The sequence below is a fragment of the Notechis scutatus genome, chromosome 1 (genome assembly GCF_049901735.1).
Source record: "Notechis scutatus isolate UNSWTSFEM ecotype Mainland chromosome 1, rNotScu1.2, whole genome shotgun sequence".
NCBI classification, from domain to species: domain Eukaryota; kingdom Metazoa; phylum Chordata; class Lepidosauria; order Squamata; family Elapidae; genus Notechis; species Notechis scutatus.
In genome coordinates this window covers 161,292,825-161,320,260 of record NC_142009.1, presented here as the reverse complement: position 1 = coordinate 161,320,260, position 27,436 = coordinate 161,292,825, and the positions used below count along the sequence as shown (strand labels likewise).

The following is a 27,436-nucleotide window of genomic DNA, read 5'->3' as shown; positions in this document are numbered from 1 at the left end:
CATAATTGATTTTAAATCAGTGATCTAGGAGAATCATTTTCTTAATATATGATTGAAGTTTGTATGGAATTTTCAGGTAAGCTAGTTCTGTTCCATTGGCATAATACAGGTTTTGTTAGTTTAACCCAGGGGTGTCAAACTCAAGGCCCGTGGGTTGTATCCAGCCCACAGGGCCACCCTGGAAACAGTGAAGGACCGGCCCGCAGTGCCTCTGCCAGCAAAAATGAGCTTGGGAGGGCCACTGGCAGAGGGTTGCAGGGGGCTGCAGCTGGAAATGGAGTTCAGGATCTCGTTTTCGCTGGCAGAGCACTTGGGCCACTACAGGTGCCCCTGGGCACAAGTGATGTCAAGCTGGCCACACCCACCCTGGCCCCCTGAGGTCAAACAACCCTGAATGAAAGTGAGTTTGACACCCCCGGTTTAACCCATATGTAATAAAGGATATAGGTCAGAGTTGTCAGCCAGTCCAGAGGTCAGAATTTCACAGGCAGAATCCACACAAATGTCACTTGAGTTAGGGATCAAACACTTGTTTCCAGCAAAGGAATTTTGGTCAGAGCTGTCTCTTAAGTCAGGCTGCAGCCAGCTGTCACTAATGAAGAAAGTTATTCCCTTGCTTGGCAAGGAATTTCATAGAATTCTCTGCTCCCTTTTCCTCCTTAGTGACTGGGTGCATACTTTATGTCCTCCTCCTCTGACTGTTTCAGATATTCAAGTGGTGCATGTTTTTGAACAGCTTCATGCAATTCCTGGATACCACAGATTCAGCTCAAATAGGTTCTTCATAATCAGATGCATAGTCTGAGTCCTGGGCCATAACATACAAGTCTTATTTGAATCCTACAAATTTGGTGTACCTCAAAATCTCTTCTTATGTGCTATATGCATATAATTGTGGGTTTGATCTACATGTATTGGCAGTACAACTGAATTTATAGAAATGTAACTATTTTTAAAAGTTAGATCTAAGCGAGGAGTGTTACAAATTTGTATTAATGTTTCTATTGTTTGTACTTGTTTAGTTACCTGAGTATTGCTATATAATAGACTTCAAACCCTTTCTCATGAGGTAAACCCCCCCCCCCCCCAAAAAAAAAAAAAACAACCAAAAGAGAAACCAAAGACAAATTTATTTCTCCAGGCTACATGTTAATTCTGGATAACATTGCTAAAATTATGCTTATAAAACTGGATAGTTCTATTAAACTAGTTTCCAGTTCTATAAAATCAGTAGAAAACTGGCATATTTTGGTCCCATGTGATACAGAGGAAATTGCAGCCATACATGATGCTCTACTGCATCACTTATGTCATACAGTCTTATGACTGGAAAATCTGCTACAATTCCAGAACTGAGGAATTTATAGAAATTCTGATTAGGAAATCAGGGCCAAAAAAAAAATGGGAAAACTGACAAAATATTATACCAAATTAGGTTTAATGTATAAAAATCTCTTTCCTCTTTATATGCCATTCAAGGACAATAATGTGTACTAGAATTGAGTCTGTTTTAAACTATGATTTGTTTAAATGAACCAGTATCCACATTTCAGATTTGTCAGTTTGAAACAAATCATAGGGTGATTATTGCAGTTCCATTATCTCCAAAACAGTTTGCAGGTGACCTGCAATCATCTTTAAACTTACTGGTCTTTCATATGTTAAGGAACAAAATTAATTACACACCCAAAACCACAGTGTCCACCACCTTCACAAAACTGCAGCATTTCAAAGACTTTCTGTTTTTACGTAGTTTCAAACACCCTGAAGCTGAGCTAAAAGTAAATTGTTCCAATTCTTGAATGCAACAAATGTCATGAAATTACCTAAGCTTTTTAAAGAACTGGCATAAAGTTATCATCAAGAAGTACCCTTGGTGAAAACTTAGGTTCCTTGAATTCAGATGACAAACAATCAAAATCAAGACTGAAAGTTCAAACACTTCGCCTTGCAGGAGGCTGGCTTAGAGTAAAGGCTGAACAAATTGATGGCTAACATCATCTCATTAAACCATAATTCATAGCTTGATATTGAAAAGCAATAGTTAATGTAATCCAGACTAAAACCATATACAAGATTGGGAAAGCATCTTGTGATTTCCACAATTACACAATCACTTGCAATGAAAGAAGCTGGCATTAGTAGCACAAGTAAGACCTCTATTCTATTGATTAATCTTAATGTTTTTAGAGATGTGGATGAATTAGCAACTACAATAAAAAAGTAAAATCATTCTAAATAAGTATTAGAAATATATTTTGAATAAGAGTCTGCAATTCAGTTGAACATTTTTAATAAAAAACATACATTGGTACTTAGCATTAATAATATAGAAAAGGAAAGCTGTAGTTGTAAGTTTCCCAGTAATTTTGATAAAAAAAAACAGATTGTTTTATATGAAATATCAGTATAAATAGCACATTCAAACAAAGTTTTTTTTTATAAAAGCTGATGCAAAATTTATCACAGAGATCCCTTTATTCAACTGTTCATCAATGTTGAAAGATCCGCACGGCATAATACTAATGCAAGCTGTTCATTCAATACAAAGAACTCTGGTTCAGATTCAAGGCAGATTCGCACTACATTTAGTTCTTTTCTTGTGCAGCTTGTCCTAAATTCATACAAATTTAAATTAAATTTGTTATTCCACAAACTTTTGGAAATAAATATATTACAATTTTAAAATAATATATTTTAAATGGGATTTGAATTAAACAGTATGGAAAATCTAACAATTAAAACTGAATCTGATGCTATACAAAATACTGTATATTGACATATTGCTATTTAAATAATGTATAAAAGGACACACATAATTTACACATAATAGTGAGACATAATTCTTCCCAATTCAGTAAGTGTAATTGTACATGCTGCTTCTGTATTCTGATTGGCTGCTACAGCCAACCAATTTTAGCTTCAGACTTTGCCTTAAAAAGCCAGGAGTTCTTAAACTGCCCATGGTTTGTATAGATTTAGATCCTAGAGTTAACATTTGGGATTCAGCAAATGTTTTTTTTTTAATGTATCACTTCCTTGCCCTCAAGAAAACAAACTACATTAAGGCATTTTGTTCTTGAAGTTTCTACTGCGAACTAATTCCTAAATGTAAGGTTGAGCTTCTAGAAAATGTTTGTAGCCATATCTGACCAAAAATAGATATAATTTCCCTTAAAGGAGCATAAAAGAACAAGCTTTTTATTGTGCTCTTAAACTAAAGAGAATTACTGATATTGGGATATTACTTAGGTACATAGGAATGTACCGTATTTGCCGGCGTATAAGACGACTTTTTTGCCATGAAAAAGATGCCTCCAATTGGGGGGGTCGTCTTATATGCCGGGTTGTCTTATACGCCGGCAAATAGTAATTGGGAAGCACTGCGGCTGCCGCGGCTGAGGCACTTTGCGCACCGTGGAAGCGAATCCCGTGAAGCCGAAAGGAGCAGCCAGCCTTCTCCCAGCTCCCAAGGAAGCGAGGCTCGCACCGCCCGAGCTCCGCTGAGGTATCCGGCTGGGGCTGTCAGGAGTTATTACCGCTGGCGCGGCTCCGCACGGCTCCAGTCCCGCGTTGCCTCGGGAAGGAAAGGCAAAACCAGGAGCCGCTGCTGCCATTGCAAAGCGCCGCCGCGGCTCTTCCTTTTGCCTTCCCTTCCCGAGGCAACGGGACTGAGCCGCGCTGAGCCGCGCCAGCGGTAACAACTCCTGACAGCCCCAGCCGATACCTCAACGGAACCCAGGCGGTGCGAGCCTCGCTTTCCTGGGAGCTGGGAGAAGGCTGGCTGCTCCTTTCAGCTTCACGGGATTCGCTTTCCACGGTAGACAAAAGTGCCTCAAAAAAAAAAAAAAAAAAGTGCAAAAGTGGAAGGCGTGCGGAAGAGGGGCGAGTATATAACAAACTATATTTTGAGTGGAAATGTTGGGGGGTCGTCTTATACGCCGGCATATACGGTATATACTTAATGACTCTAATTGGGATTGGAATTTCCATCACTTAGTGATGCAGTCATTAGGTCATATATCATATAACTGTACTACTTAGCAGCAATAGGTTTTGGCAGTCCTGGTTGCAGTCATTAGGTCAGGACCTCACACTTCTTCTACTTGGCTGCACTCACCTCTGCCTGAACTCCCGCCTATCCTTATCTCCCCAATTTTAGCCACCCTGCACTGACTGCCCTGTTGCCCCTACCAGTTGACTTCCCGGTTTTCTTCCTCCTGCTGGTGATGAGGTGCCTCCAGCCTGGCCCTTCATGAGCAGCTGCTGATCACACACAGCCTTCCCAAGGCCTTGATGGCAAAGGTCAGCTGGGGACAGCAGGGGCAACTGAGCTGAGGACAGCCAAAAGAGCTGACATTGGCAGAGGGAGGTGGCTTGGGTGAGTTGAATGTGGTCATAAATGTGGGCAGGCTGCCAAGTGCCCATATTTTGATCATGTGATTACAGTTGGTCAACTTCAATGACCGACTGTAACTACCAATCATTCAGTACTGTCATAACTTTGAACAGTTGCTCACTGAATAGTAATTAAACAAGGAGTATTTGTAATTTCTGTTTTGTGGAGAGCATCTGTACTACTTTCTCAAACTTGGTTGAATAATTTGACTAAAATTTGCCTTTCATGCAGACAGAAGAGCTTTTACTTGTTCTCCAAAATATAAAGGAGAGTAGGAAATGACTGAATTAAACTTCTATAGTGTTCACACCAAAGTCAGTAAATTCTATCTAGTTTAAAAATGTCAATACTAAGATTATAAAGTATAATTTAAAATAGGCTAAGACTTTGATTCAGAAGTTATCAATATGAAGTTACCTGGCAGAAGAATTCCTAGTCTTTCCTGAATGGCCTCCAAGTGTGCAATGTATTCAGTTAATGAATCATCAGGATCTTTTGATGAAGTTTGTGAAGTAAAACTACTAGACCTGTACAACAGAAAAACAATTTTATGTTTCCTTAACAAAAAATTACAGATCTTAGAAAATATATAAGTAGAAAAATACAAAAGGATGTGTTAAAAGACTTACAACTGTCATAGAGATTATACTTTTCCTTATTTTTGTATGTGCCTTTGAAACTGTGAGGTCTCCTGGCAACTGTCTGCAAGACCCTGGAATCTTCTTTGCAAAATATTTTGGAAGTGGTTTGACATTGCTTGCTCTCATTTCTACAACTGATAGTGTGACTATAGCCAAAGATCACCTAGATGGCTTTGTGCTTAAAATAGCACCAGAACTTATTATCTCCTGGTTTCTAACCTGAGACATGAACTACTACAGCAAACTGGCCACACTAAACTTTTTGGTATACGAATTGTGAATAATGGTATACCAAGAACCATGATAAATACATATGGATCCAAAATGAAAACTATGAAATACAATAAAAGCTGTCCATAGCACTAAAAATTCATTCTGATTTTAAAATCCTGTAATTGAAATATAGATTTTGGCAGACAGAAACCCAAATTTTGCATGTTCAAATCTATGAACTGAGGTCTAGGAATAGGTTACAATTTGAATTAAATGGTGTTGTCAGATTATTCTTACAATATGAAATTATTTTAGACATTGAAGCATAGTCCCACAGTCCCTCTTCATCCATAGAAGGGATCTAATGTCTTTATCAATAAAACTTAATATCTCTGGAGCAATTAGTTAATTTAGCATATTTTGATGGAATATATGGTTTAGTAAACTTCAGTAAAAAATATCATGGGTTGAAATGGGAATTTGATGAGCTTTGTAAAATTGCCAGTAAATATGAAAAACTGATCTGATGCCTGGCATCCACGCTGCTACTTTTCAACAATTGCATGACCAAAAGAAATTCTAGAAACTAAAAAAGGAATTTAACCAGTAAGATAGGTAATATATGATAGGATAAAACTGGCTTTATTAAAGCCAATCAAATTCATAGCAACTACAAATATTCAAAGAGAAGACTTGTTTTCCTAGTTACTTAAAAGTTTGATATGAAACTTTATTCATATTGTATTTTTATCAACAAGTACTTGAATCATACCATTGAAGCTATACCATTCATAAACATGAAAATAAAATAATAAAATATATACAAATTTTACAAACTATAATGTAGATAAAATAATTTTGATATAAACACAGTTTTTATTGATCTATAAGTTGAACAAGAGTCTAGTTAAGCATAATATAAATATTTTATAATATTGTTAGTAAAAATAATCCTGCAGAAGATCCACATATAGTGAAGTAAGGTCTGCACTAACCTGTTATGTAAATGGTGTAAGGATTTAACTGTGCATCTTGCAAATCTCATGAGATTATTTCTGTTGCAGTATTCACTTTCTGGAGCAGCATAACTTGGGAAGGGCTGTTGCTGCTTTAGTACTTCTAAACTAGCTACAGGATCTGTTTTAAGCAATGTAAAATTTTAATCTGAATTGTGAGAATTTCAGGTTATAACATTTTCAACACAAATGAAGAAAAATAATCATGATTAATACAGTACATTCTATTGTGCAATAGTGTACAGGTAGTCCTCAAGTTATGACCATAAGAGCCTGCCCATTGCAGTCAAAAGTCAGAAGGACTGTTAAGTGAACCATCTCATTAACAACTGCCCCATCACTGCTCTCCCCAATGCATTCGTTAAATGAATGCATAGCTCATTGAGCATAGGATGCCTTGTGGAGGGGTAGACCCTGGGAGGCCTAGTGCGGACACAAGCCCACCTGCTTTGGGCGTCCCAAGGCTTCCCCCCACCCTCTGAACTTCCTCATGTCTCCTTCCTGCCTGTAGCCTATGGGACTCCTCCATAATCGACCCTGTCATAATCACACACTTATGTTTTGAGATCTTCAGAGCTTAAAGAAGTCAGGGTAGGGAAGGAGGACAGGCTGAACTGAGAAGAAATCCCATCTTGAAAGGGAAAACCCTTTCATCATTGTTAGTCTTATATATGCTAGCACTGCTAATGCTGGAGAAGCTAAAACTGTCTAGGAAAGAAAGGAAAATTGGCAGGATTTCTTGTCCTTGCTACCATTAGGGCAGCTAATGCTGGGGCAGCTAACATTTTTGAAACTATCGACTATGGTATCCTTTGGGGCTGATTTAGGGAATTGGAGGTGGGTAGCACAGTGTTGTGCTTGTCCACCTCCTTTCTTCATTAATAGGAAGTGACAGGTCAGCTCACAGCCCCTTCTTTGTAGGTACTGTGGGGCTCTCTTGACTCCTTTTTAGCATCCATATTTGTGTTCTGTGGAATGAAACATAAAACTGCTGGGTGAGATCAACTGTCACCATGGAATGAGATATCAACAGTATGCTGATGGTACTCTGTTATATCTCTCTGTCCTGGGACATGTGAATGATGCAGCAGATATTCTTTTGTGGTGCCCTGGAAGCTGTCAGAGCCTGGACAGGGAACAACAGACTTCACAGCTGAACCCTGGTAAGATGGAGTGGCTGTATATCCAGATCTTTAGTCTTGGATGAGGTTGCACTATGCCAGATGCACCTGGTGCATACCTGGGAAATCCTCTTGGACTCACAGCTCCTGCTTGAAGAGCAGGTGGAAGCTGTGTCTAGTACAGCCTTTGATCAACTTCATGTTGTATGCCAGTTACTCCCTTTCCTGGACAGGGAGAATCTCAATTTGATCAGTCATGCCCTTGTCACCTCCCATTTGGTATACTGCAACTACATGAAGCTACCCTTGAAAAGTATCTGGAAGCTTCAACTGGTATAAAGTGCAGCTCTGCGAGCTATACTATTAGTATAACATACTAGATGCCCAAAGAAAGGCACATGTAACACCTTTGCTTCGTGAACTGCATTGGGTACCTGTTTGCTTCTGGGTCCAATTCAAGGTGTTATTACCTATAAATCCCTACACTGTATAGGGCCAGGCTACCTACGAAAATGGCTTCGTCCCATCATATTACCCCATCCCACACAATCAAGCAGGGAAGAAGGTATGCTGTGGACATCAGTTAAAGAATTTCGACTGGCAGAGTCTAGGAAGAGAGCCTTTTCTGCCGCTGCCCCTACTTGATGGAATATTCATTCTCTGGAGATAAGGCAGCCCCCCCCCCACTCTCCTGGCCTTCTGAAAAGGGGTTAAAATGTGGTTCTCTGACCTTGTGTGGGGAGCCCAAAGGAGTGCATAGTCATGAGGTTGCTTAGCACCATGAGAATTATCTGTTTGCCTTTTCAAGCAATTTTTAACAGGATTAATTATTCCTGCCTCCCTAACAATGTATAATTTTAAAATTTTAACTCAACATTTTAACTAACATTTTAATTTTTTAATATATTGATTTATATTTTGATGTCTTGTTGTATAATGCCACTTGCCCAGAGTCCCTCTTTGAAGGAGATGGGTGAATGAAATGTAAATATAAATAAATAAAGTATTAAAAGTAGTGTATATATTTCCTACCTAACCTTAACTTCAATGATACTAATTTTATTATGAGAAAGGTTTTCAAAACCTCTGAATTAAGGTATGTATTACTTCAGAATGTTTTATGTAGGAAATAATGGCTTAAAATTTTAATATTGCTATTGACAATAAATTTTGAGAATATAGCATATATTAGCATATAAATATTAATTTGCCTATAACAGTCATTTGTTCTTTTCACATTATTCAAATTAATAAAACTGAATTAAAATTGTAATTGGAGCAAATATCCAATTATTTTATCAAAATGCCATACAGAAAAGAAATACGATGTACCTATTTGTTATAGGCAAGTGACACATTTCCCCAAACAATCTCCATATAGATACAATTTTGCCATATAAATACCCCCAACTTAAGGCAGCTAAGCCATCCATTGATTCTCTCCATTGCTCCCTAGCCACCTCTGTCTCATATCATTTCCAGAATTTTGTTTAAATTTAAAACAATTACAAGAAGTAAGAATATGTTCTGTTAATAATTATGCTTTTTCAATTTCTGCAGCATAATAAAATCTTATTTTGTTTACTCAGAATAAATAAAACACAAACATATGTATATATCATTACTTTACTTTTCAGTTTACTTAGTAGAGATGATTTACTAAGAATTACAGCAAAGCTATAAAAACTCTCACATGAATTGCGTCCAAGGCTAGAAGAAATGGCTTCCAGCGGCATTTCTTTCTTATTTACTTTATGCCATTTTCTCACTAGAAACTTTAATCTTGGGAGATAGAAAAAGACAAACATTAATGAATAAATTAAAACAACACACAATATTTCTATATTAGCTATTAGTTATTGAAGTTTACAGTGCTATCCAACCACAATATTTTGCTTTCTTATACTTGCCTTGTTTTTATTTTTTTTTAAAGGAAACAATGGAATAAAGCTTGAATGGTTAACCAACCATTTAAATCCCATTAGTTCCATTGAACTTGCAAGAATTTTTATTCACCAGAAGTTTCTTACAGAAAACAATTATCAGGAAATAATTAATTACTATAAACCATTTGGAAAAAAAGTACTAAAGATTAATTACCTTAATATTGCAATGACCACACGGACTGCAGATCTGAACTTGGTAAAAAAGCGGCTTCGTGCTTCAGAAACATTCAGATCAGGAGGAGAAGGATAAATGCCCATACGTGCTATCAGGGACAATGTTGCTTGTTCACATTCTTGAAATCCACCCAAAAGCAGAAGAAGGTATTTTTTCTGATAAACCAGGGCCTTCCTAAAACTCTCAGCTCTCAAATACTTACGATATAGCTTTTGTATCTAAATAAAAAATAATAATAGTAATCACAGCAAAATAATAGTTCTTATGAGGAGCTAAAAAACTATTTAAAAATACTTCTTGTGAATTGTTTATGTTTCCATAATCATTTGTTTCCATCTTTGGAAGATCTTTTATACTGGACAAAGCAAAGAAAATCTTTTGCAGTTCTCATAATTACAGTACTTAACAACAGTCATTGGGACTGAAATTTCTCTTGTTAAGCAAGTCATAAAGCACTAAGTCAGTGATTGCATCAATTATATCTCTTAGTGCTAGCAATCCTTCCACTCCCAATGGCTGTCATTAAGCAAAAATTGCAGGCTGTTACCTGATGACTTCCTTGGACTTTTTGCTGCTTTTCAACAAGTAAAAGATTATTGTTGTGGGGAAAAATGAGGAGGAAGAAATATTAGCTATGTTTGCCACCTTGAGATATATATAAAGTAATAAAGATTTATTATTGATTACATATTATATGTATATATGGTGTGGAAATGGTGTGTGTAGTATGGTGTGGCCAGAGCTGGCTGCTTCTTGGTTTGCAAGAATGTAGGAGGGTATATGGATGCCTGGTGTGAGTGGAACCAGAGAGTTACTGCTGCCATGAGGTAACTGCCGCTAGAGGCACAAGGTTGTGCAGATGTGGCATGAGTAGAGTGGGCCTAGAGTTGACTGCTGCCAGATAGGGTGTAGGCTGCACAGGTGGCTGCCATGGGGGATGCAGTAGCTCCACATGGATATGGAGTGTAAGATTCCCAGAATTCTTAAAGGAAAAAGTCATGGGAGTCTCAGCGATTTACCAGAGCAGCAACCTCCAATTTTTGGGCACCAGGAACCATTCCATGGAGACAGGTTTTTATAGGGACTGGGGGTGGTGGTGGCGGCTTTGTGTGCTGCCTACATCCAATGGATGGGATTTCGCTTATTTGTGCGGACCAGTGCCAGTCTATGGATCAGGGACCTAGAGCAATTCACAACCTTTCCTACCAGCTCTTCGATTGACTTTGCTTATGGAAAGACAACAGCAAAGGTTGCAAGTGGTGATGATGTGACATAGGATACTGCAACTACGGCAAATACAAGTCAACTGCCAAGCACCAGATCATGAGCACATGACCACAGGAGTGCTCAGATGCCAGAATTTAACTAGCTTTACTCAGCACTGTCATAACTTCAAGTAGTTGCTGAACAAGTGGTTGTTAACTAAGAATTACCTATAACTTAATGAGTGAAAAATTATTTGCATCTCAAAAGTTGTACTAGGCATACAAAATAAGGGCTGGATCCAACAATATCAAATAGCTGAATGTTCTGTTGTTTAGTAAACGTATATCCATGCTTTGTTAATGTTCATAGTTGTACAAATTCTGAATAAATGCTAAGAATTAAGCTTTTGTATCATTCTTACAAAAATGAAGTTTGGATTTGTTATGGATTTTTTTTTCGGTAACTGGGAGTTGAAAAAGTTAACCATTACTTCTGAAGAATGTAAGAGGATTAAAACAAAGCTGGTCTGTTTCAAATGTGTTGGAGATTATGTTTTCAAAAATATTTTAAAATCTTCCCTTCTGCCAAATTAACTATTTTGGATGGTGGACAAAAATGTAATATAGATGACATCCAATCTGGGAATCTAAATAGGAAAAAATGGACCAGCAATTCATCCCAAATTCTTATTTTTTTCCTTTTGCCAGAGTATTTTATGATAAAGAAAATTTACCTTGGCTGTTTTGTTATGTTCCTAACTCTAAAAACTACTGTGTTTCCCCCAAAATACGACCTATTTTGAAAACAAACTCTAGTCCGAATTTCACGCCTGCACCTAAAATAACTCCTACCCCCAAAATAAGCCCTAGTTAAGCTTCACCCACTGTGGTTATATGAGGTGCCATGAGGCACAGACATAACAATCAAGCTAGAGGGGGGTGAAGCTGCCCCACATGCCCTGCGCCCACTTACCTTAGGACTGTCTCAGTCCTGACACTTGTTGCGCTGCTGCCTGATTTCTGCAGCTACTTGCGCCGTGCCACCTCTCGTGCGCGTAACGCCACAATGTGCCACACAACCTCTTGCTGTGAACAGCAGCACCTACGCGATGAGTCTCGCAGCATCCTGCCATGAGCAGTCGCAGAAGTCGGTCAGCGGGGCGACAGGTATCGGGACATGGGATGCATGGCTGTGGTGGAGGACAAAACAAGGTGATGGGGCGGAGCTGCCCCATGCATTCCGTATTGGCTTACCTGAAGGCCCTGTAGCCAGCCATCAATGTCCTGACAATGCCTGGCCTCATGTCGGCAGCTCCAAAAATGTCATCCAGGTCCCTGCATGGCCCCTGGCCCATTTCTTCTCCTTACTTGCCACCACAACGGAGCAGGAGGCTGAGCGATGCACTTGCCTTGTGGGATACTGGACAGGGCTGGTGGAGCTACCATAAGACGAGGCAGTTGTCAGGATGTTGATGGCCCCGTTACAGGGCCCTCAGGTAAGCCATACACACAGCGGTTTTATCAGATCATTATCTCACTCTCTCATCTCAGCTTATGGCAGCGGCACCAGCCTGCTCTCCATGACAGCCTACAGCTGATCCAAGGCACGCAAGCCGATGCCCTCTAGAACATGGTACGGCCTGCCTCCCTCTATCTCCTGATGCAGTCGACCTCCGTGCAGTTACCGCCTCCTATACGCGGGTGGGGTTGGGGTGGGGAGCCCGCCCGGGCTTGTGATGAAAAAAAATAAGACATCCCTGAAAATAAGCCCAAGTGCTTATTTTGGGGCCCAAAAGAAAATAAGACCGGGTCTTATTTTCAGGGAAACACGGGTACATGAATCAGAGACTAATTTTGATATTTTAGTATAAAATCAAAACTCTCCTTTCTCTTGCCAAGCCCACAAGATCCCAGTCTGCTTTCCTTTCCCATTCCCAGACAGAGAACAGATAAAAATAATATCAATATAGTTGCAATATTGTTTACCTTTGGGCTGGAAGACATCACAGTTTGCTTGTTTTCTGGCACATTTGTTTTGGTTGCTGCATAGTTTGTTGCTTTCAAATCATTCTGTAAACCACGCTTATCCTGGTAAGTATACCCTTCTGATGCTTGCATAGAGTGAATTATACTTGTAGGGATAACCTAAATGTAACATTTTAATAATAACGTGATACCAACTTCATAATACAACAAAACGGCTGTAATTCAACAATATAAATAAATCCACTGTGGCAAATCAATCTGCTACAAGATTAAACGAGGACTGGATAATTTCCTGAGGATACCCAGTTTGCACCTTTAAGTCAGTAGTGACTTCTGGCAACAGTCTGGACTAGATTCTGCAGTTTTCTTGCCAAGATTTCAGAAGTGATTTACAAAGGATCAAAAAGGTTATTGGAATGTCTTTGGAAAAGTTACTAAAAGTTATAAAAGTTACTAAAGACAAGATAAAGACACCAAATGTGTGACCCTATGGTCAGCACCAGTCACCCTGTCTTGATGGTTCTTAATTAACTGAATGGTAGGACTTCTTTAAAGAGGCAGAATGGTTACTATTTTTAATCCTCCCCAAAATTGTTAAAAAGCTTAAATAACTGCTGAAATTCAACAGGTTTTTCTTCTTGTTGATTGATATTGCCGCAATTTATCTTTGATGTTGTCTCTCCAGTTTCTGCTAGGTATACCTCATATTCTTTGGCCTTGTCCTCTTTTTGTATATGCCTTGTATGGTAAAGAATCTCAACATAGCATTCAACAGCAAATTGCCAAATTTAAATAGCAACACTGACTCATTTTTCAATCAGTACTGTGTGAGGAGAAGGAAGTAGGGATAAGTATGAAAATGGTAGCACTTATTTATTTTATTTATATTGCCTCCTATTTGCCCATGGCAACTCGAGGCGCCTTACACAATGTAAAACCATTTTAAAACGAAAAATAAAAATAAAAACAATAAAAACTAACAAAAAGAATCAAATAAATTAGTAAAGTACAATAGAACAAAATTTGGGAAAAACAAAACAGAAAATCAAAAACCAACTCCCCTCCCCCTCCCTGATGACAGCAGATCACACTAGCCACTTGATGGGCTCCATCCCTCTGGGTTCCTCAGGCCTGCTGGCAAAACCAGGTCTTCAGTGCCTTTCGGAAGAGAGCTAGAGTGGGGGCCATTCTAATCTCTGGGGGAATGATGTTCCAGAGACGGAGCCACCATGGAGAAGGCCCTTCTTCTGGGTCCCACCAGGTGTAGCTCCCTCAGAGGTGGGATTTGCAACATTCCTTGCCTCCTCGCTCTCATGGTTCGGGTGGATGTGATTGACAAGAGATGTTTCCTTAGATAACCCGGACCCAAGCCATGAAGGGCTTTAAAGGTGATAACCAGCACCTTGAATTGCACCCAGAACTTAGCCTCCCAGAAGCTGTTCCTACATTTATTGGACATTACTACTGAATTTCAGTTATGTAATAAGCCATGGGAAGGCCATATCTGATCTAGATAACACGACTTGTTAACCAAATTTCACCGCATATATGAAACTCTTCATATTTCTTATCAAAATCTAAATGATTTTATATGTTAGATTATTTAACACTGAAAAATGTTATTGTGATAAGAACATAATTAGCTGGTTTGGATTACAAACTACATTCAAAGAATATATAGAGTGAAAAATAAATAGATAACCCCCGATTTACAGCTATTTTTTCATTGACCGTTGGAGTTATGGTGTTGAACAAATGATGGTTACAACTAGTCCCGAATTTTGGCTGTCCCAGCATCCCTGCAATCATGAGATTATGATCTAGGCACTTGGTTTATACTTACACTTAAGACCAGTTGCAATGCCTCATTTCTACTTGATTGCCCCTTGTGACCTTCTCTTCTGGCTTCTCCAGAAAGTCAATGGGGAAGCCAGTAAGGAATGTTGCAAGTTGCTGGTCTAAGTCTGCTGCACCTGTGCACGCTCCTCCAGCTCTGTACATGTGCCAGCCACTCACACATCCTTGCACAAACTTCAGAAGCCTGCTTCTTTGCATCCTTATACATCCTCCCTGATCCCTTCTCCACCTCCCTCACACTTTCTTTTCTTTCTTTCTTTCTTTTCTTTCTTTCTTTCTTTCTTTCTTTCTTTCTTTCTTTCTTTCTTTCTTTCTTTCTTTCTTTCTTTCTTTCTTTCTTTCTTTCTTTCTTTCTTTCTTTCTTTCTTTCTTTCTTTCTTTCTTTCTTTTTTTCTTTTTTTCTTTCTTTCTATCTATCTATCTATCTATCTATCTATCTATCTATCTATCTATCTATCTATCTATCTATCTATCTATCTATCTAATACAATAATATATACTGCTATATTATAATACTATAAGAATAGTCAATTTATTTTAGACCATCTACTGTTTTAAAGGACAAAATCATAGGTTTATGCCAAGATTTTGCTAGAGGCTTTTCAAACGACAAAGCTTAGAAAAATAGGTTGCTACTATGAGAGTTTTCTTGCCATTTTTAATACGGATCTAGACTGTGTTGCACTGAAATCTGAGTAGAGAACATCAAATTGTGTTTTGATTTTCCTGTACCTAATTCAAAACTGATGTGATACTTCACAGCTTTGTCAAGGAAAGAGGAAGGTGTTTGCTGCCTGGGGTTTTGTAAAAAATAATAAAAGCAGAATCTAAATAATTAAACATTTTTTAACCTATTAAAAGACTAGAGATTAGCCGATTTTCTGTAAATTAAAACCTGTAACTCAAGTCTAAGTAGTTATTTATGAAAAGAAAATGCACCCTCTTACCACAGGTTTGGAAGAAGCCAGTAATTCTTTGATTTCAAGTATATGAAGTAAGGCTGCAACTATCTCATCATTTGATGCAGACCAATTTACTGTTCTGTTAAGTACAAGACAGAAAAAAATAATTTAATATAGGTAGCTATGTGACAAGTAGCTGTCCCAAAAAACAGATATATAACTGCATATTTAGTCTCAAGCAACTTACTAAAGATAATAAGTTAATGTAAAAACAATTAACCAATCTTATGTAGAACTTTGCAGTCATATAAAATTAATATTTACCAGCCAACCTCAAAAAATGATTTTGGCCAGGGGACAATTTCTGCTACTTGGAATCTTCATACAGCACTTATCTAAAATCTGGAAAGCAGTTAATATTCAGTACACAAAACAGAGTTACATGTATCATTGAATTAAAGCTTTCTGATTAAGTATTGCTAATCTAAATCTAATATCAGGTATTGCTGTTAACATTTTTCCCAGGGAAACTGATATTTCTTGAAAGGTATAGACAGCGTGAAAAATTGTTAGAATGGATGAGTTCCCCTTGTTTCTCCAATTTCTAGAAGTTATTTCTAAAACAAAAAGAATTCTTAAAGAAATACTCACTTGTCTATAGCTTTATATATAAACTCAGAAAGATGTGTAGCAACAAGAACCAGCTGTTCTCTGATGTTTTCCAATAGCTGTTGTTCAACGTGCAATCTTACAGTATCAGTTGTAAAAGTTAAATTAGTATAATTATTTTTTGAAGGAAATTGGTTATATTTTTTAAATAATATTTCCTGTTTCTTCAGGTCTTCTAGCATTTGTTGCAATTCCTTGAATCTCACACAGTTTTGCAAATATTGTAATGTGGATTCATTCTATTGGAATAAAAAAATACAGTAATTTGTATTATATCCAATAATGTATATGCATAAACATATACTCATATATATTCATAAACAGAGGGAACTTGACAGTGTTATTGATTTTTAATTGACAAAATATTATTTGAAATATACTTCTCAACATTTGAGTATCCTGAGATTTTTTTTAATTGCGTTAATCCTTCTGTAGTTATATACAGAGAAACCAAAGAACCCTTTAGGGCAGGGGTCCCCAACCGCCGGTCCGCGGACCGTACCGGCCGCGGAACAACCCTTACCGGGCCGCTGGTTGCTGGGCGCCGCCATCTTTTTGGTAAAAAGCGCTTCTGGTGAGCTTTTCGGGTAGAAAGCTCACCGGAAGCGCTGTTTCACATAAAAAGATGGGGCGCAGCGCTGTGAGCTTTTCCGGGTAGAAAGCCATTTCTACCCGAAAAAGCTCACCAGAAGCGCTGGCGCCGCCATCTTTTATGACGAAACAGTGCTTCCGTGACGTCACTGGAAGCGCCTTTTCGTCATAAAAGATGGCGGCGCCCAGTTGACGCCGGCACGGGCCGCGCGGCCCAGCTGATGTCGGAACCGGGCCGCGGCGCCAAAAGGTTGGGGATCCCTGCTTTAGGGTAAAAGAGGCACCTTGTGGTAGTTGGTGATTCCTTGCTAAGAGAAATAAGGACTGAATATGCCAAGCTGGTATTACGTCACAGGGACAACCACAATATGATGAACAGATTGCCGAGACTGCAAAATGTGGTTACTATCCATCTGAGTATTCAACCTGAATGACAATACCCAAAAAGATTTTCAACTACTACAAGGTCCTAGGTAAAAAAAAAATGGAAATACAAATATTGTTTTGGTAATCCTTCCACTTATCAGGATAAAACCCTTTCACATATGATAACAGGAACAGGATTCTAGGAGTCAACAATTAGCTATATAGATTGTGCTGCTATCTTTTGAGTTACTTGATCATGGATCTTTTACTCAAAAGAATTCATGAAAAAGGAAGGCTACATCTCATGGAATGTAGTATGTGCTCAGCAGTTATCTTATCATGCTCAACAAGGAAGCATTAAATTGAAGAAAAAGGAGAAGGACTGTGAAAGCCCAGAACTGAACATATCGTCGAGGACTGAGACCATCTGTCAGGGGCAAAAGATCAGGTCCACTCTTGAAGGGCCAACTAAACTGATTTATTGCTACTCGGGCTTACGCACAGGAATATTCTCAATTGATATTTAGCATATACTTGGAGTTAAATAAGGGTAAACAGAATTCAAGGAAGGTTGGATTTAGTTCGCTTGTGGTTACTTAGGGATTTTAAGCTGATCCCACTTTTAACTGCGTTCCCAGGTTCTGCAACTCCTCCTCACACTAACAGTGCAGGAGGCAATAGGAAATCAAAGGAGTTAAAGGGTACGTAGAGATAGAAATTATAAAAGTGGAGTCAACAGGAGCCAATATCTTAAACATGATATTATTATGAGTTTATTAGATTATCTTAGAAAGGCATAATATATGGAAGAAATCCTGTGCCACATTAAAAACTGGATAAAGAAAGATTTTAATCAACATGTTATCTACTGGAAATCTAACAATTATAGTCCTCTCTTGTTGATAACCACTTTGGCAGAAAGTGGAAGGAACAAAGGGAGAGGGTTTTATTTTAGACTGAATCATTTTTAATTTTATGTGTGTACGTATGTATAAAATACATTTATTGTATTGATTATATAAGAGTCAGCTGGCTGGATGACCTGGAGCAAGTCATTCTCTCTTAGCCCAACTCACCTCACATGATTGTTATAGGGAAAATAAGAGCAATATGTATTAGGTGTGTTTGCTGCTTTGAGTTGTTTATAAAAATAATAAAAGTAGTACACAACTCAAAACAAATCAATCAAATCAATCAATTAATGTTCTTTACTGAAAGGCTTCAAACAGAGCAATCTGTTCCAAACACTTTAGTAGCCCTTGCACAGATTATCTATATAGGCTGGACCACAAAATCTACAGTTCTATGTAGATTCTTTTATATGTAAAATGCATTATACTACTATGGCAACAAAAAAAATAGGATATTCTTACTTGATTTTCTTGAGCTTCTGGAAGTGCCCTTAGACAATGACATTCAGTTTGTTGCTCCTGTGCCGTTTTTCTTTCTCCTTGTACTGTCCTGATTTCTTGATCTCTCGTTGATTTGACAACGGACTGCAATTGTTTCCACCCCATTTTTGTTTGTGCTTCTTTCTCTCTTTGTACCTCCGAAGTATGAACAACATCCTGTTTTGTACTTTGCATCATTGACCCTGTAACTTGAACACTGTTTTGGAGATCATGTTCTTCTTGAAAGTCTTTACAATGCAGATGCATTTCTTCTGTCTGTTTCTTTGAATCAAATATCTGCTGCTGTGACTTCTCAATTATAGCCAAAAGTTTCGTAGAGTTGGATCTTTCTAACTGTAACTGTGCTTGCAATTCCTGCAATGAATCTTTAGAGCAAGACCCACAATCATTTAATCTCATAGTCAGATGTTCTGTCAAAACACGTTCATGGTTCAAGGCAGTTAACAGATCCGCGTTTTGTTTTTTTTCAATATCTAAATTTTTCTGCAGTTCCGACAGTTTACTCTGATCCTTGGTTAATATTGCCTCACAGCGAGAATGTTCAATTTGGAGTTCTTTACGGAGATTATTGTTTGCTGACTGTTCATGTTCTAAAGCCACAGTTAATTGATTGTTCTGAATACACTGTAACTCCAAGGCAGCTTGCAACTCCTGTACAACACAAATATATATTTACATTAATTACACAGAAATTCAAACCTGAATATGTATGAAGCCTAATACTGTAGTCAATGCAATTTCATGGAATTTAAGATTTGAGTCCAGACAGCTTTAAGAAAAACAGACAGAAGTATAGTCTTTAAGAAATGCAAAGAAACAATTTCACCAGTGAAGGAAGGTCCATCCTTTCTATCTGTGTTTTCAGCTATCCCAAAGATATATTGATTTATAAAACAGCAGCATAAAATTAGGGAATGGCTCTCTCCTAATAAGCACTTACCCCAAAAAATATGTTAAAAAAATTAAGTAAATTAATGAGACATGAATAGTAAATATATTTTTATCATTTCAATTGGTGTTGCAAGGGTGAATCTATTTGAAATGCTTTAATTGATTGAAGTTTTCCAAACTAGCCATTTATAGCAATACAAATCTAAAATGTGCTTTTGCGGGTTAGCTGAAGATAATGTGATGATTTAAATTTTAAAATATTTTGGAGGTGGATTTACTGCTGTTAGGCTTTTCTTTAAAACTATTGGGAATTTGGACTGAATCTGGCAGGGCATAAACATTATGCCATTTCCCAGGGATGTCAAACTTGATTTCATTGAGGGCTGCTTCATGGTTGTGTTTGGCCTCGGGGTCCCTGGGGTGTGTGGCCAGCTCGATGTCACCTGCTGAGGCTCCGTTTTCGGTCACAACAGCCTTCTGCCGGCGAAAATGGAGCTCAGGGAGGCCATTTGCAGCCTGCCTGGGCTCCATTTTTGCTGGCAGAGGGCTGCAAAAGGCCACCACAGCCGAAAACTGAGAATTTTTGCTCCATTTCTGCTGGCAGAGGCACCATGGGCCGGTCCTTCACTGTTTCCAGGACAGCCCTGTGGGTCAGATCTAAGCACCCTGCAGGCTGAATCCAGGCCTTGAGTTTGACACCCTTACCATATCCAGTAGATCTAACATTCAATTCAGGGGTAATGAATTTGATAAAGCCCTCAGAGAAGATTTTAACTGGTGAGAGTTGTGTTATCAAACTTGAAAATATTTAGAATCTTCATATTTCTATCTTATTTTTCAGCATTTTGGGCCATGTCATGGCTACCATTCTGCTAAGCTTTGCTGACAGCCTGACATCAGTAATGGCAGGAGGGAGCAGGGAGGGTAGGGACACAGGGAAGGAACCAGGAGGAATCGAAACCAAGCCATAGGGCTTCCATGAGAAGCCCTAGCCATTTCAAGGTCACACCAAACGAATGTGGAGTCAGCAAGTGCACGAAGACAGGGACCGTTTCCCAAACAATTTGTTGATACCTAATTGGACAATGACTAGATAGCCAGGGATTGGCCAGGAACAAGAAAAGATTAACTGTATCTTTTGTTCGTGAAAATCTCAGATCCAGATTTGTCTTTTCTGTAAACAATTTGGCTTCAATAAAGCACACTTTTGGCTAATCATGGGCCAGGAGTCTTTCTTTCCTAATTAATCTGTTGATAGACACTTTTGACAAATTCTAGTCATAAACTAAATTGCTCCAATGACTATCTACCCCAGATTCATTACACTTATCAAGAAATACAATAAAATAGAGATACAAAAAGAAATGCCCTCTCTACACAATGAGGTGTTAAATATTGACATAAATTTTATATAAATTTATATTTATGATAAAAAACAGGGCAAATTCTCTTTTTATGTGAAAATGAAAATGTTATACTGAATTGATTATACTGACACCTAGCTTTTTTTACCGTAAAAATTAAATATTAGATTATCTTTGCAAGATAACTATTGAAAGGAGTCTTTTTAAGTATTTGAATTTTATTTTTCCTTAGTAATTGACCTGGCAAGTTTGTACCTTAGTATATTTGGAGGCAAATAAAGAAAACAATTGGATGATTTTGTCCTCTTTTATATTTTAGAATTATTAACAACACTACACAGAACATTTTTCTGAGAATGAAACCATACAGGAAAGGAACATACAGGTTTTTTTTTAAATTGTGGTAAAGCACCAGTCAGGCTATCAGATTAGAGACAAAAATAAGATCAAACTATAGGATGTGACAACCATAAGTTATATAAACTACATCATCTGGCTGGGGCTTGAAACAAAATTAAATCATGGTTAGTACTATAATAGATAAAATAAAACAAGATGTATTATCACTTTTAGGCATACTGAGCTAACAAAAATGAATGTAGATGGAACTTAATTTATAGAGTTTGGGGTAAGTGTTCCATGACAGTGGATCTTGAGGTAGTTCTTCCTCCCTAGCCTAGCCTAACTGGAATTTGTTAACGGGCCCTCAAAATACTGGCTGTCCCAGCATCTCCCCATGGTCACATGATTGAGATGTAGGTGCCTGACAACCAGCTTGTATTTACAATGATTGCAGCCTTCCAGATCACATGATCATGATTTGCAATTTTCCCTGCTAATTTTCCACAAGCAAAATCAATGAGGAAGCTGGTAGGAAAGGGTGCAAGTTACTTGGGTAAGTCTCCCCCACTTGTCCACCCGCTCCCACCCCCTCTGCACTCACACCCCTACTCTCCCAATCCTCACACACCTTCCCTCACCCAACAGCAGTCACTTAACTATTTACTGTAGTTGCTTGCAAGACACCTAGGATTTGCAACTTCTTGTCAGCTTCGCCACTAATCTTACTTGTTGAAAACCAGCAGAAAGTTTGAAGGTGCTTGCTTAAGTATCTATGTTCTTCTCTTAACAATGGCAACTGCAGGGATTGTGATTGCTAAGTGATGTGGTCACATCAGGGGTGGGATTCAAATTTTAACAACTGGTTATGTGGGCGTGGCTTAGTTGGTGGGTGTGACTTGGTGGTCATGTGACTGGGTGGGCGTGGCCAATTCGACGTCACCCACATTGAGGGGCACTTCTCCTCGCCTGGCCGCTCGTGACTATGGGAATGCTGCAATGTCATAAGTGTGAAAAACAGTCATAAGTCACTTTTTCAGTGCCATTGTAACTTTGAATGGTCGCTAAATGAACTGTTTTAAGTCAAAGGATTACCTGTACAAAAATAGCTTCTTTGCTTGCAAAAAGCTGCCCTAAATACCAATCATTAGATTAAAAATACCTGCAAGCCGGAGTTACAAATCAGGCAGGGTGCCAGAGCACCTTGAGGAATTAAAATAGTTAAAATGCAATGATAACTATCAGCAGCCAACTCTTGCTCATAAAGTGAAACTGTTTAGCAGAGAGGTCATTTAAGCTCTCCAGAAAGAGCACACACAGGAGAAGCAATCCTTAGATCCATTTGCACCACTTAAAGACACCAGCTGGTCTCATTCACCTCACAATATATCCTAATTTATCCTAAGGAAATCATCCAGATTTAAGGAAAGATCACATGCCCCCAGAAAGGCAATAAAAAAATCAGTGCCAAGCTTGCATCTTGCCTGTTGGAAGTACACCCCAACAGGACAGTGCCAGATACCACTAAAGCAGTGAAGGAAGACCCCCTCCCCAGATAAAAAAACCCACGAGGCAGGAAAAAATTCAAACACAATACAAATAATTAAAGTAGCTGTTTCTTGTTAAACCAATTACCAGAACAAATAGACACAGGAACTAGCCAGATTTCTCAACCTGGTTTCTTTTCAGGAACAGATATTAACCTTTTTCCTTCCAAATGAAGTTCAATAGGGAAAATTATCCCATCAATAAACACAGGATTAAACGTCACCAAGCACAGAATTAAACTTCACCAAAAACCAATTTTAGACCAAAACTCAGAAAGGGTATGTAAACCCACATTTGAATGTCAATCTTTCTAGTTAGCCAAGAAGTCTTGCTGAATGTCACTCAACTTGGTTCCTTGTCATTAAAAGCTCCTTTCTGGTAGCTCTGCTTCATTATTCAATTATTTCTTCAAAATACTAACTCCAACAGGTGAGTATTTCCTCCCAACAGCAGTGTAAAAAGCTTAAAAAGCTTCCCGTTTAAGAAAGTAAAGCTATCAGGTTTCCAAGTGAAATGGCTACACATGTCAATTTCGGGCTGGACACAAGCAAAGTACCAGCAAAGGAGAGGGGGAAAAAAAACCTCCAGAGAATCTCTGGAGACAGGAAGTCTAGTCAAGAATGCCAAGAATGTAATAAGAGGTAACAGAGAGGCAGTTTCTGGAAGCAACACCAGAATGTAAGGAATGCCTTCCTTACAGGATTAGGACTGTAAAGTGGAAAAAACAAAAGATTTCTTCTAACAACCAGTTCTCCGAACTGCTTAGAAAGTTAACAGCCGGTTCTAGCAAATAGGTGCGAACTGGTAGAATCCCAGTTTTACAACTGCTTCATTTAGAGATAAAAAAAATCCCATGCCAATTGCCAGCATAACTCGAGGACTACATGTAGTTGAAACTATTGAACTAAGATGCCTTGGGAGTTGTAGACTGAAGATCTTTTAGTGGCATGACAGAAAAACTGATAGGCAAATAGAATATTTTACCTTACAGAGAGTACAAAATTAAAAGAGTCCCTATTAAGACCAACATATTAAATTATATTCCATCTATTTAGTCTAGCCTTCCCTAAATCTCTAAAATCTTCCAGATATTTAACTTGCAGTTCCCTGGTAGCAAAGCATATATAAAACTATTATGAATATTTGATATGAACACTGGCCCATGCAGTTAAATGTGTTAGGAAATTCATGGTTAAATTAATTTCAACTTGACATTTTACCTAGTATTATTTGCTTGTCCAAAACTATGCTATAGAACCAAGTGGTTAACTGACTGGCCTAAATGAATGCTTATAGAGTTAGAGAAACTAAAATATATCTATACATCATGTTCCAATTTCTTTGTTTTGGATAAAGGACTAACATATCTAACTATAGCATTCCTTTGTTTTATTAAACAAGCCATTTAAAATTATTACATGAATTAATTTATGTTTATTTATATTTGTTCTGAACAATGAATGTTTAAATTTCTTGGAGCAAGATTTGAAGACAAGAATATAAAAAACAGTGTAGCAATAAGTTATCATTTTCATGAGATGTTTTACCTCTATAGCTTTTGATTTTTCATCCTCTTTTATTTTATGCTGTTTCTGCTGTTCATCCAACTTAATCTGTAATTCTTTGTTTTTAAGATGTTCCCTCTGTAAATTCTCAAGTGTTGCTGTAATACTTCTCTCTTTATTTTCCAGTGCAGAACTATGACATAACATTTCAAAATATTATTTATAAAAATTGTTTAAATCATTCTATTTTTCAGAAAATTGGGCCTTTAATGACTGAAAATAAAATCAATATATTTTTCACATTATAAATTTTAATCACAGTGGTAATAGAAAGTCAAATTTCTTTATATGAATCTATACATGCTGGCATCAAATACACAATATAAAAATGATTTCTCTATCTGTGTACACCCAGCTGAAAATATAAACTAGGAACAGTATGTATCATTACAAAATTAGGGCTATGTGAAAAGGGCAACTAAAATAAGAAATCATAACAATAAGGAAGTTAATTACCACAATAAAATTAATAAGAATATTTCTTTATTTAGGAAGCAGGCATTTTATAAACAAAGCTATAAACACCCAAAGAGAATTTGAGCATTTATAAATTAGAATTCACTTAAAGGAATCTCAGAAATGAGCCTTTATACTACACAGTAGGGATTGATATTATATACTCTAAAAGAGTGATCCCCAACCTTTTTGATGCTGCGGCCCGGTACCGGCATCAGCTGGGCGCCGCCATCTTTTTTTGACGAAAAAGTGCTTTCATCAAAAAAAGATGGCGGCGCCAGCGCTTCCGGTGAGCTTTTCGGGTAGAAAGCCATTTCTATGGTTTCTTTTCCATTTCTTTTCCGGGTAGAAATGGCTTTCTACCTGGAAAAGCTCACGAGGCATGCGCCGCCATCTTTTTGATGAAACGTGCTTCGGTGAGCTTTCTACCCGGAAAAGCTCACCGGAAGCACTTTTTCATGAAAAAAGATGGCGGCGCCCAGCAAGCCAGCGGCCCGGTAGGAGTTGTTCCGCGGCCCGGTACCGGTCCGCGGACCGGTGGTTGGGGACCCCTGCTCTAAAATAATCAGTGAATTGGTGTAGAGCACCTCCTTCTATTCAAATTCCCATGATTTTATGAGTGGGATAAGCCTACTGAAGGCGTCAGGAAAATCCTACATTTTCCTTTTTTCTTAATGCAAATTTTAAGAACAAATATACATTAACCCTATGTCAGAAATATAATAGGTTACTGGAAGGGTTTTCCACATGCAATTTACTTTGGAGTAACTTATACATATGATAAATAAGTACATGCTGTACACACACACAAATATTTGTACATTTTGCTGATATGTAGGCTGACATTCTCCCCATTCTTCCTCTTCCCTTCCAGGATATAGCTTACTTCCCCCTCCCTTCTCTACCCTCTTCTAGGCACAAAGAAGTTTCCTAGTTCTCCTCCTTTCAAGAGAAGGTGGAACTAAGGTCTTTCCAAAAGCCCACATTGGTGTGCCCTTCATCTGAAAAGGGAGGAAACGAACCTCTGGATCCCAGCACCACCCAAAAGCTCCTTCTCCCACTTGGCACTTGAGTCTGTTGAGATTGGTGGCTGATTCCAGACTGTGCCTGTGTAGAATTGGAATATTTTGTATGGTTGTGGAAAGCACTTGATAGGGCAGGAGTAAAGTTAGGAGTGAATATCCTTTTTCTTTGTACCTTTCTGCTGCTTTTCTCTATGGGTACTGATAAAATGCCAAGTGAGAGGATGTACCACAACTCATCCCTTCCCACATCAATCCTTGCTTATTCTGGTTTGGTCACTTATAGGTAAGATTCAAATAGCAGAACAGTGGCACTATGAATGCCTCTGCTGCATTTCTAATACAACAGAACTAATAAAACTAAGGATAAATTTCCTGACAGTAAGAACAATTAACCAGTGGAACAGTTTGCCTTCAGAAGTTGTGGGTGCTCCATCACTGGAGGCTTTTAAGAAGAGATTGGACAGTCATTTGTCTGAAATGATAGAGGGCTGAAACCTATGGCATGCATGCTACAGGTGGCACACAGAGCCATTTGTGCGGGCACATGAGCCCCAGCCAAGCTTACCTAGACAGCGCATGTGCGCCTCCCAGCTGATTTTTGGCCCGTTTGAGGCCTTTTTCGCCCTCCCAGGGGCTCGAGGGAAGCCTCTGCAGTCTTTGGAGGCTGAAAAACAGGCCTTCTGGAAATCCCTGAAGTGCCAAAACGGGCCTGTTTTTTTGGGCCTCCAAAGGCTGCAGGTTTCCCTCAAGCCCCCGGGAGGGCAAAAACAACCTCAAACAGGCCAAAAATCAGCTGGGAGGCATGCACAGTGCAGGTAAGGGGGCAGGGGAGAGGGGTTGTGCATGCATGCGCAGGGGGCGCATTGTATTGTGGGTGCTGGCATGCACGCGCTTTCGGCACACCCCAACAAAAAGGTTCGCCATCACTGATATAGGATCTCCTGATTGAGCAGGGAGTTGGACTGGAAGACATCCAAGGTCCCTTCCAACTCTATTATTCTGTTCTGTTTTGTTATTCTGTTCTGTTATTCTTACAAGGAAGCTTCCTGCACCACAGATCACAGGTCTGAAGATATATAAGATTCCAGAGACAGTGGTTCTCAATCAAGAGAGGTTGAAGTTGTGATGTAAATCCAGGCTGACATTGGTTTACCACCATCTCTCCTTGCAAAATAGCTGCCAAACTGTACTACAGAAAGGGAAGAGGACATCAACCCTCATTTACCCCACTTCCTTAGGGCTTGCAAATGCCCCTCTCGGCCTCCGTTTTCGTTGGCAAAGTACTTGAGGAGAGCTTTGCCAGCAAAAACGGAGGCTCAGCAGGATGCATGCCTGGCTCCTGGCCTCTGCGCTCACTGGCAAAGGCTTTTTGTAAAACCGACCAGAGCCTATAGGATGCAATCTTTCTTCCCTATAGGCCTCAGTAAGTCTTTGCTCAAGTTGAAACCATGGCAGAGAGGCTGAACAGGAGACAGCTCCACTGATCGTCAAGATCTACATAAGGTACAGTAAATGACCTGGTCAGGCAGGATTGGGGGAGTGGGGGCAGGAAGCATGAGATGTCTCCGTGGGGAGAGGAAGGTCTTGGGTAGTTAGAAATACTAGTCACTCCCATGGCCTTCCTCATCCAAGATACCTCATGCACTTAACCCACATGGGCGAAAGCATGGAGTGATCACATTTAAGTTATGTGATTCATTCTACAAATCCTAGGGTTACGAATATAATTGGCAGGCTCCATTACACTCA

General features: G+C 38.7%; 1 protein-coding gene across 1 annotated transcript in view; it reads right to left on the bottom strand.

The window, feature by feature from the left end:
• Positions 1 to 1,421: 1,421 nt before the first annotated feature.
• The window catches only part of PCNT (pericentrin), an 84,633-nt gene continuing 58,618 nt past the window's right edge, over positions 1,422 to 27,436 (bottom strand). Inside the window, exons 33-42 of the mRNA XM_026679055.2 lie at positions 24,189 to 24,339; positions 18,461 to 19,150; positions 16,113 to 16,369; positions 15,507 to 15,600; positions 12,703 to 12,861; positions 9,491 to 9,729; positions 9,084 to 9,172; positions 6,249 to 6,390; positions 4,817 to 4,926; positions 1,422 to 2,614 (exon numbers count right to left, since the gene is read on the bottom strand). Of these exons, the coding sequence (XP_026534840.2) occupies positions 2,589 to 2,614; positions 4,817 to 4,926; positions 6,249 to 6,390; positions 9,084 to 9,172; positions 9,491 to 9,729; positions 12,703 to 12,861; positions 15,507 to 15,600; positions 16,113 to 16,369; positions 18,461 to 19,150; positions 24,189 to 24,339 (1,957 nt within the window). The 3' untranslated portion in view covers positions 1,422 to 2,588. The remainder of the gene's footprint in view (positions 2,615 to 4,816; positions 4,927 to 6,248; positions 6,391 to 9,083; positions 9,173 to 9,490; positions 9,730 to 12,702; positions 12,862 to 15,506; positions 15,601 to 16,112; positions 16,370 to 18,460; positions 19,151 to 24,188; positions 24,340 to 27,436) is intronic.